The sequence below is a fragment of the Opisthocomus hoazin genome, chromosome 4 (assembly GCF_030867145.1).
Source record: "Opisthocomus hoazin isolate bOpiHoa1 chromosome 4, bOpiHoa1.hap1, whole genome shotgun sequence".
Classification (NCBI taxonomy): domain Eukaryota; kingdom Metazoa; phylum Chordata; class Aves; order Opisthocomiformes; family Opisthocomidae; genus Opisthocomus; species Opisthocomus hoazin.
In genome coordinates this window covers 38,612,417-38,626,732 of record NC_134417.1, presented here as the reverse complement: position 1 = coordinate 38,626,732, position 14,316 = coordinate 38,612,417, and the positions used below count along the sequence as shown (strand labels likewise).

At 41.6% G+C, this 14,316-nt stretch overlaps 1 protein-coding gene across 6 annotated transcripts in view; it reads right to left on the bottom strand.

The window, feature by feature from the left end:
* The window catches only part of GOLGA4 (golgin A4), a 67,784-nt gene extending 53,655 nt beyond the window's left edge, over positions 1 to 14,129 (bottom strand). For 5 of the 6 annotated variants that reach the window (XM_075418611.1, XM_075418614.1, XM_075418613.1 and 2 more), the window contains exons 1-2: positions 13,936 to 14,129; positions 8,035 to 8,130 (exon numbers count right to left, since the gene is read on the bottom strand). In XM_075418611.1, the coding sequence (XP_075274726.1) occupies positions 8,035 to 8,130; positions 13,936 to 14,022 (183 nt within the window). In that variant the 5' untranslated portion in view covers positions 14,023 to 14,129. The remainder of the gene's footprint in view (positions 1 to 8,034; positions 8,131 to 13,935) is intronic. The other variant, XM_075418612.1, reaches the window with a different exon arrangement.
* Between the last annotated feature and the right edge of the window lie 187 nt (positions 14,130 to 14,316).

Genomic DNA, 14,316 nt, shown 5'->3' with positions numbered 1-14,316 from the left:
TGGTTCATTGTGGAAAAAGAAAAAAAAAAAAAAAAAGACCCAAACCACTACAAAATTGTTAACTGTCTTTACAGACAGCATATCTGCAGAGCACCAATTCTAAAATTTATGCCCAACTTTTACTTCTCAAACTGCGAAGTACAGTAACCATTAATTCTGACTTCTATCATTCAGCTGCCCTTGTCATGGCATTTCTAAATCTGGTATAGGACAAATGCTCCAACAACTTCCTTGATTTGCCAAGAACTAGCTAGGTCTGAGAAACTCAGGTGAAACTTGTAATTTTTAAGCTACTACAAACATGAGCTGCTAACAGAAGAGATGGTCCCATCTCTTTAGTCCCAAACCCCGGCCTGGACACACTTGGCCAGTGTGGTTACAGCCACATGCTGGATTTGGTCAGACTGCTCACCAGTTCCTCTTTCTCAGCCTGTTATAAATCCTAAGAGTAAGCTGTGTTAAAGCTCCTGCTATATATTTATTCAAGTGTGTAAAAATCACATAAGTTTCTTTCCTCATCTGAGCTTTTAGGCAAAACAAAAATAAGGCAGCCAACAAGTGTTAATGAAAGTCTTCACTAAGTGGTGATGGTTGTAGAAGCTCATAACCTTGTCTGTCCTTGCATTTTGTACATGTAACCTCTTGAAAGGGTATATGCCAGAAAAGGAAATGGCAAATACTATGTATACACAAGTGTACAAACTTAAGGCAGCAGTACGACAAGCAAGCCTGATGGTCTCGTGAATTAGAAGCATGCAAATTCTCAACCACAAATAAAATGAGGACATTTTAAAGATGAAACTTACTTTGTATATTTAGACAAGATCAGTTAAGATGATGAAACACAGTTTGCAAAGCACTCATAAATGGATTATGGCAACTATTACTAACCAAAAGTTTATGAACATTTTCAACATGTAACATATTAACCTCAGCTTAGTTAAGTCACTTTTAAAAACATGACCATTAATAACAAAGAATCACAGATGGTTCTCTCTTCATAGTAATAGTATGCTAATGTTTGCTTCTCAAAATATTAAATTGTGACATTTCATCACAGTATTATTTTGTGTAATCTCAATTCAATAATACACAAAGCAACATACATTAAAAAGAATTCCTATTTAATCCCTAACAAGTTGTTATTCTTCATCCAAAATCAAAAAAAAAAAATGGAATGTCAGTATGTTCAGCATCCATGAATTGCTATATTTTCAGTCATCCCCTGAAGTCCATGACCATGTCAGTGCAGCCAAGTTCTAACAGGAGGCTTAGGCAGCAAGTCTTTCACAAAACGTTGTATTACAAAACCCAAAACTTACAAGTAAGATGACAAAGAGTTTTAAACAATGGAAACAGTTAATTTTAAAAATTCACTCAAACTACCCAGTTAGGCAAGAGATACGGAGTGTACATAACTCCTTTATAGCCAGATCAGAAGATCCAAGCTATCCACAGCCTAAAATATGCCAATCCACATTAATAACTGTTACGGTTTTGAGAAAAATAAAAAAGCTTATGAATATAAACTGATGCAGTACTGCTTGAGTTTGCAGACACCCAGCTGCAGGGTCTCCATCATAACTCAGTTTACCCAAACAGTAGAATGCAATTAACCATACTGTTGAGTTTCACAGAGATTAGTCAGAACTCTGATGCAAGAGCATCACCAAATCTCAGCTTCACTCTACTGTTGCTTGAATAAAGACAAGCACAAAAGGGAAGGAGCCAACCCTACAAATAAAGCAGAGCAGAAGACAACAATACTGAGGCAGAACAGTAATAACAGTATCAAAATGAAATCACAAAATATTTCCCCTCCAGCAGCCACGACAAGAGTTTCACGCTTCAAATAGCTACCAAAGACAGAGTGCGCTCAGTCATGATCCCGGAGTGGTATTTCCTGAGGACATTTAGAACCTGCTGCATCTTCCCATTAGTGAGTTCACCATCCATTCTCGGATGCTGGGTGCCCAGCAATGACAATATTTAAGTACCTGCTCACAATACTTTTGTTCTTCCAGCAGCTCACTACCTGCAACATTCTTATAGCTAAATTATAGGCAGAGCTGTTTAATGAGTCCTATAAATACATTACCTAATGCTTTCCAATATATACACATGTGTTTTTATCTGCACTTTTCAACTTTTTAAATCAACTATTCAGTATGACTTTAAAACTAGCTGTCTAGTCAGCTTGGGGGGAAGAGGGGTATTAAAAGTCACTACAAATGATTTACCTATGTCTGGAAAAAAGGCAAGAAACAACCTCCTAGTCTGCCAAAATTAAACACATATAAATATTTCCACAATGGATTCTTGCACTTCAGGATCCGGCCTAAAACGCACTCTGAATTACCTTAGCAGCTTCAGAAACATTAAGCATACCCGGTGCTATACTGTCTAATGTATCACTGGCACCACAGCAACGTGATGAACAAAACTAGACAAGCAGGGAATCCAGGCAGGCTGAAGCATACCAGCAACAGACAGAATGTGCAGAGATGTCAACAGTCCTTTAACTAACCTTCTCTAATCCTCCGACTGCCATCAAATCACACTCAAAGCTTACTATAGAAATCCTACTAAGATCTTCCGACACTCTGTTACAAATATACTCCAGGGTAAATGAACTTCCAACCCCTACCGACCTTAATCTCAGGCACCAAATTAAGGCTATGTTATTCCTGATCTTCTGTCACAATATTGAACTTCTATTCTTTTTTTTTCCCCACCACGTAAAATCTTGCTAAACAAACATTTCTATTTTGAGAGAAAGTTTCAAATGAGGTAAATTAGGTGATGAAGCCAGACACCAGACGATGCTATGTTTCCCTCACTATTACCAAAGAACAATACATAAAGTTATTTTTTATATAACCTTTGTATTTCAAAAATTCAGAACAGTTTTTGTAGCCCTCAAGTTTGGCCTAAGTGAAGCAGCCTTACTTATTCTTTATGGACTTTCTGAACTCCAGAACCAGCCATGTCCATATTATTCTTGCTATTTATCCTCCGTCTGAAAAATTACCATGCTCAACTCTTCCTTTGCTAAGATACTGATGAGTGAGGCACAAAGGCCAAAGTACATGAGATCCTCAGATCAAAGGGCTTCCCTAACATGCTGTGAAACAAAACCCCAAATTTAACAGAGATGAGAGTTTGACTCAAGTCTCATTGATCTGGAGATGGCAGTAGTTGAATCAATGTGTGTTGCACACATACAATACAAGTTTGATTGCCAAAGGCAGTCATCATTCCTTATCAGAAAAAAAGAAGAGAATCAGTGCTTCCAAATTTCACATTAACCTGTTACCAAGCAAATTTGAAAATTCGTACATTTTGTTAGCAAAGTGGATCATGGTATTTGTGCACTTGTAGTATGTTAATGCTTACAAGCTTCTCTAATTATATGTGGACAGTTTTGCTATGTTGTATACAAGCACAGTCAGACAGAGGGAAAGGGATCAGACTATAAGCTTCTCTAAGAGACAAGCCAGTATTTGCTCATTTAGTTCAAGGAGCCGGGGGATGTCAGTAATAGGTGAAACTCTAAACCTTTAGCCTGATAGCTGACAAGTAACTCACTCCTCACAGTAAAATAAATAAATTTGATTACTTGTCAAAGTTGCAGAATGCCAGGAAAAACATTGTGAATAATTCAGTAATTTGCCAAGTTACACAAATATTTATTTATAGAAGGTTTGTGCAATTTGCAACATAACCTTCTATGCCTCATCCCTACTGTAATCAGTGACTAGGAAAAAAATGAAAAGCTGAAAGTTCAAGGTTTCTCTCTGTACTTAAAAAAAGCCCCAGAATCTAAAGAGTGCAGAACTGCATTTTCAGAAAGAGGTAGTACAGGAATTAAACATAACTCTTCTTTGGTTTGTTTTTCATTCTGCTAAGCAACCTAAACATGCTGGTGTATGCATCAGGAGTTGTAAAATCCAGGGTTTAGATACAAACTAGGTTATTCAGCCTCCAAAATTTAGTTTTAAATTCGCATGTCAGAAAGGAAAAAAAATAAATAGAGACATATCTGAACCACTAACATCCTCGCATGTCTATTTAAAAGTACTTCAAATTAAGCATATGAATACAGGAAAGATGCAGCATTAACAAAGGTACTGAAGGAGCCTTATTTCTGCTTTACTTGTCCTGCTTTATTAATAGCCCAAGCTAGAAAAACATTTCAATTAATTTAAAACCACAGTCATTATACAGCACTAAAGTGAGACTGAAAAGTACCTTAGCTAGTTTATCTTTCGTCCTAATAAGAGCTATATATATTGTGCTCTGTTGTCACTTCCGTAACACTCCTGAGGATGTGAGTGATACTTGGATCTGCATGACTGGCAGGTCATCCACAGCAAGCGAACAGTTGATGGCTCCGAACTAGCCTTGTTATCTCCTCCAGGTGGGCCTGACTTGTAAATAAGTATATTCTAGAACACAGAGAACATTTTGAACTTCTAGGAACTATACTGAATATGATTGATGTATTTCACCTCAAATTCTGTTCAAGAGACAACGCAGTAACAGTTTGAAAACCAAACACTACTCTTTCCTAGAAAAGACTAGAAGCACTAAGCACGTTTTAATCATTCAGGGTTGTTTCAAAAGGCACCAAGACCAACTCAGGAAGCATCTGACATGAAAATTGTGTGAATACGTTCTATGAAAGTACCAATATATGCTTTCACCTTACACTGTATTCATACTTTATACGCTACTTGGAAGAACAGAATACACAACTAGACAGACTTCTGCTTTTTCCTTATACATGAAAACATTACGAGCTTCTCTGTAACACTGCCTCTGAAGATCCACAGCTCCAGTAAAATAGAAGCTGAAGATGAAAGCAGGCATGAAAAAAAAAAACTTTACCTAGTATTCCATGAATGGAGCACAAAGGTTGTTTTTTTTAAACTAAGAATGTTTTGGAATTATAAAAAATAAAAAAACCCTTATCATTGCAGAACATAAAGCAAGAATGCTTGCCTGTATGTTTTATTGTAATTCTTTGATCAGACTCCTGCTGTTATTTACAACTGTAATTCACTCTGAAACTGTTTTTATTCTAAAAATATTCTGAGTTTAAACCAAAGCTTTCACATACAACACTTGCAACTTTGGTACTACAGCACTAGAAAGCATGATCTATTAAAGGCATACTACAACATAATAGCCCAGATGGAGGACAGAGAACATGCAAGATAACTATGAAACACTGTAATTTTGCTTAGCTTTCAATATCAAAAGGGTTAGCAATTATTCATGTACTGCAAGAACATTTTAGCATATGATACGCTTTAAAAACTAATCATTTTTATTGTATTAAATGTTGTCCAACTTTAGTTCCTTGCAATGCCATTGCCACTGACACTTGTACATAAAAACCATCTGCCTGATGAACAGGTAAGAACACTGCAAGAAATGTCCCTCAAAAGACATAGCGCACCCATATAACCTATTTTCAGAGATAGTATGTAATATCTGCATCTTTCTAAAGCATAGCAATACTGCCGCTGAACCGAATTTTATGAAAATTTAATCCAAACAACAAATTTCAAAGACAATTTGCTTTTAATCATTCTGTTAGCATTTACAAGAAATATTTGGAGAAGGAGATTTCATGTCTTGATCATTTCAATTTATCTTTATTTTAGTAAGACTTTCCATCTGACATAAAACCAGTTCGTGCAAAAAAATCTTTTCATTCCCTTAGCAGCTTCACTATTCTGTGACTTTGTAGTTACTGGATATGTTTCACCAGTGAAATTGTCATAGCAGCTCTCTAAGCCCAAAGATAACTGTAAATCTGAGGTCACTTTAGTACTCTGTTTCCATTCTTAATCTTCTTTCTCCTTCTGCCTCTCTGATCATTCCAGAGTAACCACTGTATTTAGAGCATAATGTTCTTCCAACATAACTTGGTATGTCCTGTGGGGAATTCTTTGCTTCTCCCATTTGTCTGGAAAAGCGGTTTGAAAAAAACTGTCTGCTGGGGGGTAACATATATCTAATGAAGCAGTACAAGACAAAACGTACTTCTTCATAGATATGATGAACCCTACAGAAAGCGTTGATACATGCAGGTGACACACCAGCAGCACCCAACAACATTTGGAAATGTATTTTTTTTAAATAGATTATCTGAATTGTGAAGAAAGTTAGTGTTTTTTACTCAATCAACTGATAAAACTGAAAAAGAAGGTAAGCCTTCAGGCTCACAGATCTTTTTCAGATCTGGAATAAAAGCAGACATCCTCAGCAACAAATGCAAGTTAAGGAAAAGTATTTTGCCTTTCACTCAATGTGTGAGTTACGCTATTTCAGCAGAAAACCATTTGGCACTTGTATGATAACAGGAATGAGGAATGTTGCCACTTCATCTTTCCTTTTATTTCCCACTGAAAAGAGAGAGCAAGATTTCTTCCTTTTGTGTAGACAGCACCAAGTTAATGACAGACAAAACCCAGTGAATCAGTCGCACAAAGGAACATGATGGTGTCTCATGGCTTCAATATTTCCTATTCCACCAAGCTCTTGCTGCTTAAAAAGTCTGAAAACCTTGGCCAAATCAGTCCTCTAACCTCTAGCACATTCTACAATGGAGACACATAATAAAATTGAAAAAAAGGGGGAATCTTTCTGTTTGCACTGGTCACTGATAACACCAACTCTTGGCACCAACTCATTCCTTCTGCGTCACAGTGGTAATTCTCATGCAGCAATATGCCACTTCTACACTCTGCATTAAGAATAGAAATACAGGTTGTTTTTCCTGAAAAAGAACCAACAAAAAACCCCAGCAAACTCTTCTTACTGAAACACTTCATAATTTATCCTAGGTGACACCACTTGATGATGTTTTGGAGCATCAGTTGACAGAAAACCTCTCTCCAGGGACAGAGGGAAATCATTACGTGTGTGTGTGTATATATATATATATATATATATATATATATATGTATATAAAACAGTAGAGAAAATAAGCATTTATTAGAAAACTCAATACTGCATTTCCAAAATACAAAATAAAATCATGAGGTACTCTTCATTTCTATTATCGTTGCAGGAAGCAAACTGCCAAGCTGTAATCACTGGTAGCTTTCATGATGGAACCTAAGACAAATTTTGGGTACAGCTGATCACCTCCTGAAGAAAACATGCTGTTAAAAATTGAAGTGGATTGTGCCACTGCAAGAAAACACTTTTTCGCAGAAAAACCCAGCAACTGAATTTTCTGGGTAGGAACTCAACATTTCCTCTGACAAAGCTCACATTGTCACAGACATTCCTTCCTTTACTCCACTGGCCTATTTTCATGCTCACCAAGTTAGGGCTTTTTTTGTTTGTTTGCTTTTTCTTTTTTAATCAAGCCACTTCAAAAAAGCCATAGTACTCAATATGAAAAAAGATGAGTATGGATTATCTCCTCTGTTACCTCTATTATACAAGTCATAGTTACCCATCATCCTCACAGTGATTTTAATGATATTTTATGACTGATAATTTAGATTGTTTGGTTTGTTGTTTTCTAGGGCTTATTTGGGTGTGGAGGACACAACGACATGTTTAAATTTGATCATTATTACTGGTATGGTCAGAAACATTCACGAGGGCTCACTTTAGCCTTTAGGCTCATCCACCTCAAGTTACTTGTGCAGTTAACTGGATTCCCCGAACTTTTCAACCAAAAGAGGCATAAATACAGTTAGTCTCTCTGAATGTAACTTCTGTCCCACTACCTCACTGAGTTCAGTTCAGCATAACATTTTTAAAACCTGAAGGAGGACTTCAAAAGTTTTCTAATCTGGGAGTTAACCACTACAGATTAAAGGTCTCTTTTACTAATATTAAACACTTCATTATTTAACCTAAAAATTAGACTATTCATACCTACAAATACACAGAAAACAATGAGACTGAGGAATCAAGAAAAAAAAGTTCATCAAGGACACAAAGATACATATTCTTTTTTTTAAGTTACAGTTGAAAAACACAGAAGACCAGTTCTCAACTGACCTCTTTGTCTGGTGTTTGAGTGCCTTCATCATTCTGATCTGTAAATGAAGATGTCCTGCTTCTGTTGCCAGCTGGTGGAGAAGATTCGGAAGGGACCTACACAGAGATCACATATATCAACAAGTAATACTATTAATACTATTAAGTCCAGAACTAAATATTCTGTATCATAATTTACTTCTAACTAGAACATCTCAATAAAGCCTGGTCTAGATTTTTCTGCTAAAGAAAACAACCAGTTCCACGTACTGTCTGTAACAAGTTCTACGTTACTACTAAGTCTCCAGGGCAGAATACGTCATGGAACAGCCATGAGAGCATGCAACAAAATTAGTTATTTTGATTATTTCTGACCATAGCCCTCTCAGACCAGATTTCAAACTCAAGTCTCCTAACGTTTTAGCAACATAGTACAGTTGCTTAAGGTTTAAAAGTTCTGCAGACTGACAGGGATTCAAGCTTTTACACACACAATACCATCGTATTCCTTTAAGAAACAGAAAAAAAAAAAAAAAAAAAGAAAAAACACCACCAACCAACACCCAAAACTGACAAAAGATTAAAAAAAACCCACTTATAAAACTGAATCTAAACAAAGGAAAAGGGTGGAAGAGAATGACACATTTTATGGTGTCAATACAAACTTGTTGTTCCTGTCAGCACTGAACATCTATTTAAAGAAATTTCACAACTTCATGCTGAGTGACATTGCAACAAGCCACGCCAACCCAAACGAAACACAGCTTTACAGCCTCATACTTCAAAATTTAAAAAAAATTAAACTTCAGTACAAGAGTAATAAACATTAAAATTTTTATGTACAAAAAGACTAATCAGCAAGATCTCTCGTTAGGTATATTCTACAATACAAACAGAATGAACAGTATTGAAAAAAAAGAGAAAGTAACCAGCACAAGTCCTTTAACATGGTTGCAGCACTATCATTGAAGCTATATACATAAAATCTGCCTTCCAAAATGCCTGTCTCACAAGACATAGAGGGATGTTCTAAAACATAATTGACAAAGTATCAGATCACTGAAAAGATATTAGCAAAAAAGACACTTTTTTGCAGAATTACACTCACTATGTAGCCTAAATCCATGGGTACACTTTGTAAAATTCGGATACTAATGAATTAACTCCAATACCATACAAAACACAAGATTATTCCAAAATCAGTCATAGTCACAGGTCTGACCTAGTGGACCCAAAGTTCCCACCTGAAAATACAACTCAAAAGTCAAATACCTTGTACCGAACAACCATTGACCAGGAAAGTTCTACATCCTGCGGACAAGTTGCACAGCAAAAGTATTACGGGGTTTCAAAAACAACAACAATCTATTCACACCAATAGCCTGCTCTCCTTTTATTCCTACTCCCTAACCTAATGCCAGTGATTTAAAGAAGACCGCTTCTGGCCCTCACGATGCAGAAGAAAATCAGTTTCCAAACGATCGTTGCCAATTTGCTACTGTTCAGAAGGAATATGGACACATCTCTCTGCCCTTAAGGGCTCTACGGTTGTCACTTTCATTCAGACTTCTCACCAGTTTGCAGCCATTGTGGGTGCACTAAGCTCTGCAGCACAGATACTCGTTGAAAGTTTATGTGACCGAAGCCAGGTAGAACAGAGGAGATGAAACGGATGGCACAGGTCAGCTGGAAGGGACCTGCAACGACCGCCCAGTCCCACTGCCTGACCACTTCAGGGCTGACCAACATTTAAATCATGGCATTAAGAGCACTGTCCAAACACCTCTCAAGCACTGGCAGGCTTGGGGCATCGACCACCTCTCCAGGAAGCCTGTGCTAGGGTTTGGCCACCCTCTGGGTAAAGAAATGTTTCCTCAGGTCAGGTCTGACCCTCCCCTGACGGACGCAGCATTGAGCCGTTCCCACCCGGCACTGGGCACCAGGGAGCGGAGCTCAGAACCTCCCTCTCCACGTCCCCTCCTCAGGAGGCTGCAGAGAGCAGGGAGGTCACCCCGCGGCCTCCTGCTCTCCAAACCAGACCGACCCAGAGCCCTCAGCTGCTCTTCAGAGGACATGCCTGCCAGCCCCTGCCCCAGCTTTGGGGCCCTCCTAGGGACACGTTCGAGGGCCTGAACGTCCTTTTTGACCGGTGGGGCCCAGAAGTGCCCACGATACTCGCGGTGAGGCTGCACCAGCGCGGCATACAGCGGGACAATCTCCTCTCTTGAGATGCTGGTTGTGCCGTGTTCGATGCACCCCGGGATGGGGTTTGCCCTCTCTGCTGCAAGGGCACGCTGCTGACTGCTGCTGAGCCTCCTGTCAGCCAGCACCCCCAGAATCCTTTCTGCAGGGCTGCTCTCCAGCCACTCCTCTCCCAATTTAGACTTGTGCCTGGCATAATTCCATCCTAGGTGCAGAATCCGGCATTTTCACTTGCTAAATTTCACCCCATTTATCATAGCCTAGCCTCCAATCTATCTAGATCCCTCTGCAAGGCCTCTTGTCCCTCAAGAGTCAACAGTACATCCCAGTTCGGTATCACCAGCAAACTTTCTAACTGTACATTTAACTCCTGCCTCCAGATGATTGATAAGAATATTGAACAGAACTGGCCCTCAAACTGAGCCCTGAGGAACAGCACTAGTGACCAGTGGCCAGCCAGATGTAGCCCTGTTCACTGCAACCCTTTGAGCTCCGTCCTTCAGCCAGTGCTTCACCCAGCGCAGCATGAACCCGCTCGTCCCACAGCTGGACAACTTGTCCAGAAGGATGCAGTGAGGGACAGTATCAAAAGACTTACTAAAATCCAGAGGAACTACATCTTCCGCCTTCCTTTCATCCAGGAGGTGGGTGACCCTATCAGAGAAGGATATCAAATCAGTTAAACAGGACTTTCCCTTTGTGAATCCATGCTGACTGTGCCTGATGATTGCACTGCTCTTCAAACATCTTTCAGTAGCACCCAGTGTGATCATCTTCATGATTTTTTCAGGTCTTGACGGTAAACTAACAGGTCTGTAGTTTCCTGGGTCTTCCTTCACGCCCTTCTTGTAAACTGGAATAATGCTGGCTAGCTTCCAGACAGGCAGGACCTCCCCAGACTCCCATGATGGTCAAGGGGAGTCCTGCTGTAACATCCGCTGGCTCCTTCAGCACTCTGGGATGAATGCCATCAGGCCCCACGGACTTGCAAACATTCAGCTGATACAGCTGGTCCCTTACACTTTCAGTGTCCACAAATGTCAAGCCACTGCTCCTGCAGTCGTAGTCCTCCGGCTCAGGGGACTGGGCAGCCCAAGGTCTATCAGTGTTATTAAAGACTGAGGCAGAAAATCGCATCGAATGCCTCCGCTTCTTCTTCATCCCTATTTGTCAGACAATCATCTTCAACAAGCATCGGTCCAAGAGACACCTGGAATTGCAATAGCATTTTTTTTCCCCTCCCTGTCAGCAGTTAGTAATTGTTCTTCAGCCTGTGAGGGGCAGAGCGCAGGTATTCTCAGTCCGACAGATGACATCAGGTAGCTAAACATTCATATGGAAGAGGGAGGCCTACAAAGGCCTCCTCAGAAAAAGTGTTACACTTGAGAAATTCTACCTCTGGATTTAATCAGTCTTAGGTCAGTAAATTTATTCTCAGACACTACAAACCAGAGTACAAATGGCAAGTTCTAGGGCTCAAAGCAGAGAATACGAATAGAGCAAAGAGTGAAGTCTCCCTGCAACGGGGTACAGAAAAGAACAATGAATGCAAATAAAAGTCTCATAAAACTAAGAAATGTTACGTGCTTGCAAAATTTGGTTTCATAAGGTCTCAATACAAAGTAGATGATAATCTATATGACGGCAGAGTACCCACTAAGTGAAATGCATTTTAAGGATCTGAATTACTAAAAGCAAGGTAACAAAGGTCTATTCCACACTCTATGCAAGACTCCAGCACATTTTACTGGCCTCAAAACCTTCTCGCTCCTTCCTCATTTACAGAATCTGTTTTCAAATGAAATACGAGAAGCAAGCAGACTAGCCTGTTTTAAGATAAAATTTAACTCCAGCTTCCCTCTAGTGTTACTTGAGAGCAACTAAAGAATAAGCAATACTCTGAGACAACTGTTTCACATGAAAATAAAAATCCATTCTCGTTTTCTGCTTCTGCCTTCCCATTCATGTCAGCCTTTGACTCACGTGACCTACTCCGTCCACAGTACGGTGGAATGGGTGAAAGTATCATTTATCGTGAGCTCTCCTATTAGGCTTCATGAAATTCATCAATGCTAATTTTAACAGCCAAATAAAGACTGCAATATATTATACTGTTGGGTGCACATGTGCACTTCGGCCCAAATTTATTCACAAGGCTGATTTTCGGCAAGTACCAACCCTTTAACACGTGCACCGAGTATCCTGAACTGAGTGGGTTACAATATCGTGTGCAAGGTATAATAATTTAGCTGCCGCTTATCCAAAATAGCAAGCTCTGCAGCTCAGTCTCTTTACACTGTACTGAAAGTTCATCACATATGCTAATTAAGGACAGCACTCTTAACTGCCACTGACAAAAATGTTCACTTCACTAACTAGAGAAGACCCAGAGTTAGTAACTACAAAAGGGCTTAAAAGAAAACCTACCAAGCCACACAAAGCTTTACAGTAGATCCATTTCCAAAAATACCAGCCCTACTTGACAAATGAGTGATTTACAAAATACTACACAGCTGAATGTCAGCAGTTTTGAAACCATGGTCTAATACTGAGACTATGCAGTGTCAGATCTCCCAGTGGTTCAAATTACACTCAGGCCAAGCCCAGGCAACGGACTGCCTATTTGCAAACTTAATTAAGTTACCAGCCTATAGCTTCACACTCACACGATACAGTTTATACCAGTTTCATTCTTTAAGATTCCAGGACGCAGAGGATACTTAACCCAGCAAAAAGCCAAAGAGACATAGGCAGACATTATCTTTTTTGGCACAGAGTCTGCCAATACAAAGTTAACTTGTCAGAGTCTTTCTACCCAAATTTGAACTGGCAGAGAGTTCCTTACGCTTTGACACACGCATGAAGTCATCACAGCGTTTTTCTGGCCACTGTCACTTCCAGGGACATGACAGGGGTGCAGAGTATCTAATGTGCGTTGTTATGACTTAAAAACAGTAGTTTCTAGAATCCAACGCTAATCATGATGTTGTGAAAGTACATATAAAAGAAAAATAGCCAATTACATTATGAATAAATAAAAAAAAATATTCCTTGCTTTCAACTTTATACTATATTCTCAACTTTTCCACCGTTAAAAAAAGTGAACATAAGGTTAAGGTAAGCAGAGAGGCCCTCTCGACGATGGAAACAGCAGGGACTTAGAGGAACTGAACGAACAAACACCGAGATGAGAGAAAAAGGATCCCTAGCGATCCTTTTCCTAGAACCCGGCTCCCTAGGGTCTCCGGGATCTCTGACTAGGACCCCCAGTGCCGGCCGGTCACCCCACGCCCTGCCGAGCGTCGCTCCTTGAACCCTGAGAAAGAAACCCGCTGCGGTTTGGCCCCGTTTGATGTTAAAACAAGAAACGGCGTTCACACCCCTCCAAAACCACGCTCCGCGGGGCGAGCAAGGGGGCTCTCGGCAGCCCCCGGGGAGGTTCACCGCCCGGGCGGCGGCTCGGTAACGACGCGCTCGGCTCTCCCAGCCACAGCCCGGCCGCTGCCCGGCCCAGCCCCCAGCCGCGGCCTGCGCCGCCCGCCCGGCCCCGACCCTCCCGGGGGAGGGAGCGGAGCGGCTCGACCCGCTGCCAGCGGGACGCCGAGGCCTTCCCGGGCGAAGCACGGCCCTCCTCGCCGCCCCTCCGGGCGAGAGGCCGCCGGCGCCCGTCCGGGTGGTGCCAGGCGCCCAGGGCTCCGTCCCGGCCCCTCGCAGCGGTACCTGAGGCGGGAGGGGGGCGGCGCATCCCCCCGCCCCGCGCGGCAGCGCCTGCTCCTGGCTGATCTTCTGCTTCAGCTTCTTGAACATGGCGGGCGGCGGGAGGGGCCGTCTCCCCGCACGGTCGGGCGGCGCTGCGACCGAGCTCCGCCGGCCCGGCCCGGCCCGGCCGAGCCGCCGCCGCCTCCTCCTCCCCCTCCTCCTCCTCCGCTCCTTCCCGGGTCTCCCCCACCCCGGGCGCGGAGCAGGTGAACGCCGCGGCTCCTGCGCCTGCGCAGCCCACGTGGAGCCGAGGGCGCGGGCCGGTACGGGGCGCGGCGAGGCACAAACTTCCCGGCGGCTACTCCCGGCGCCATTCCTCCCCCCGCCCGGGGGCGGGGCCGC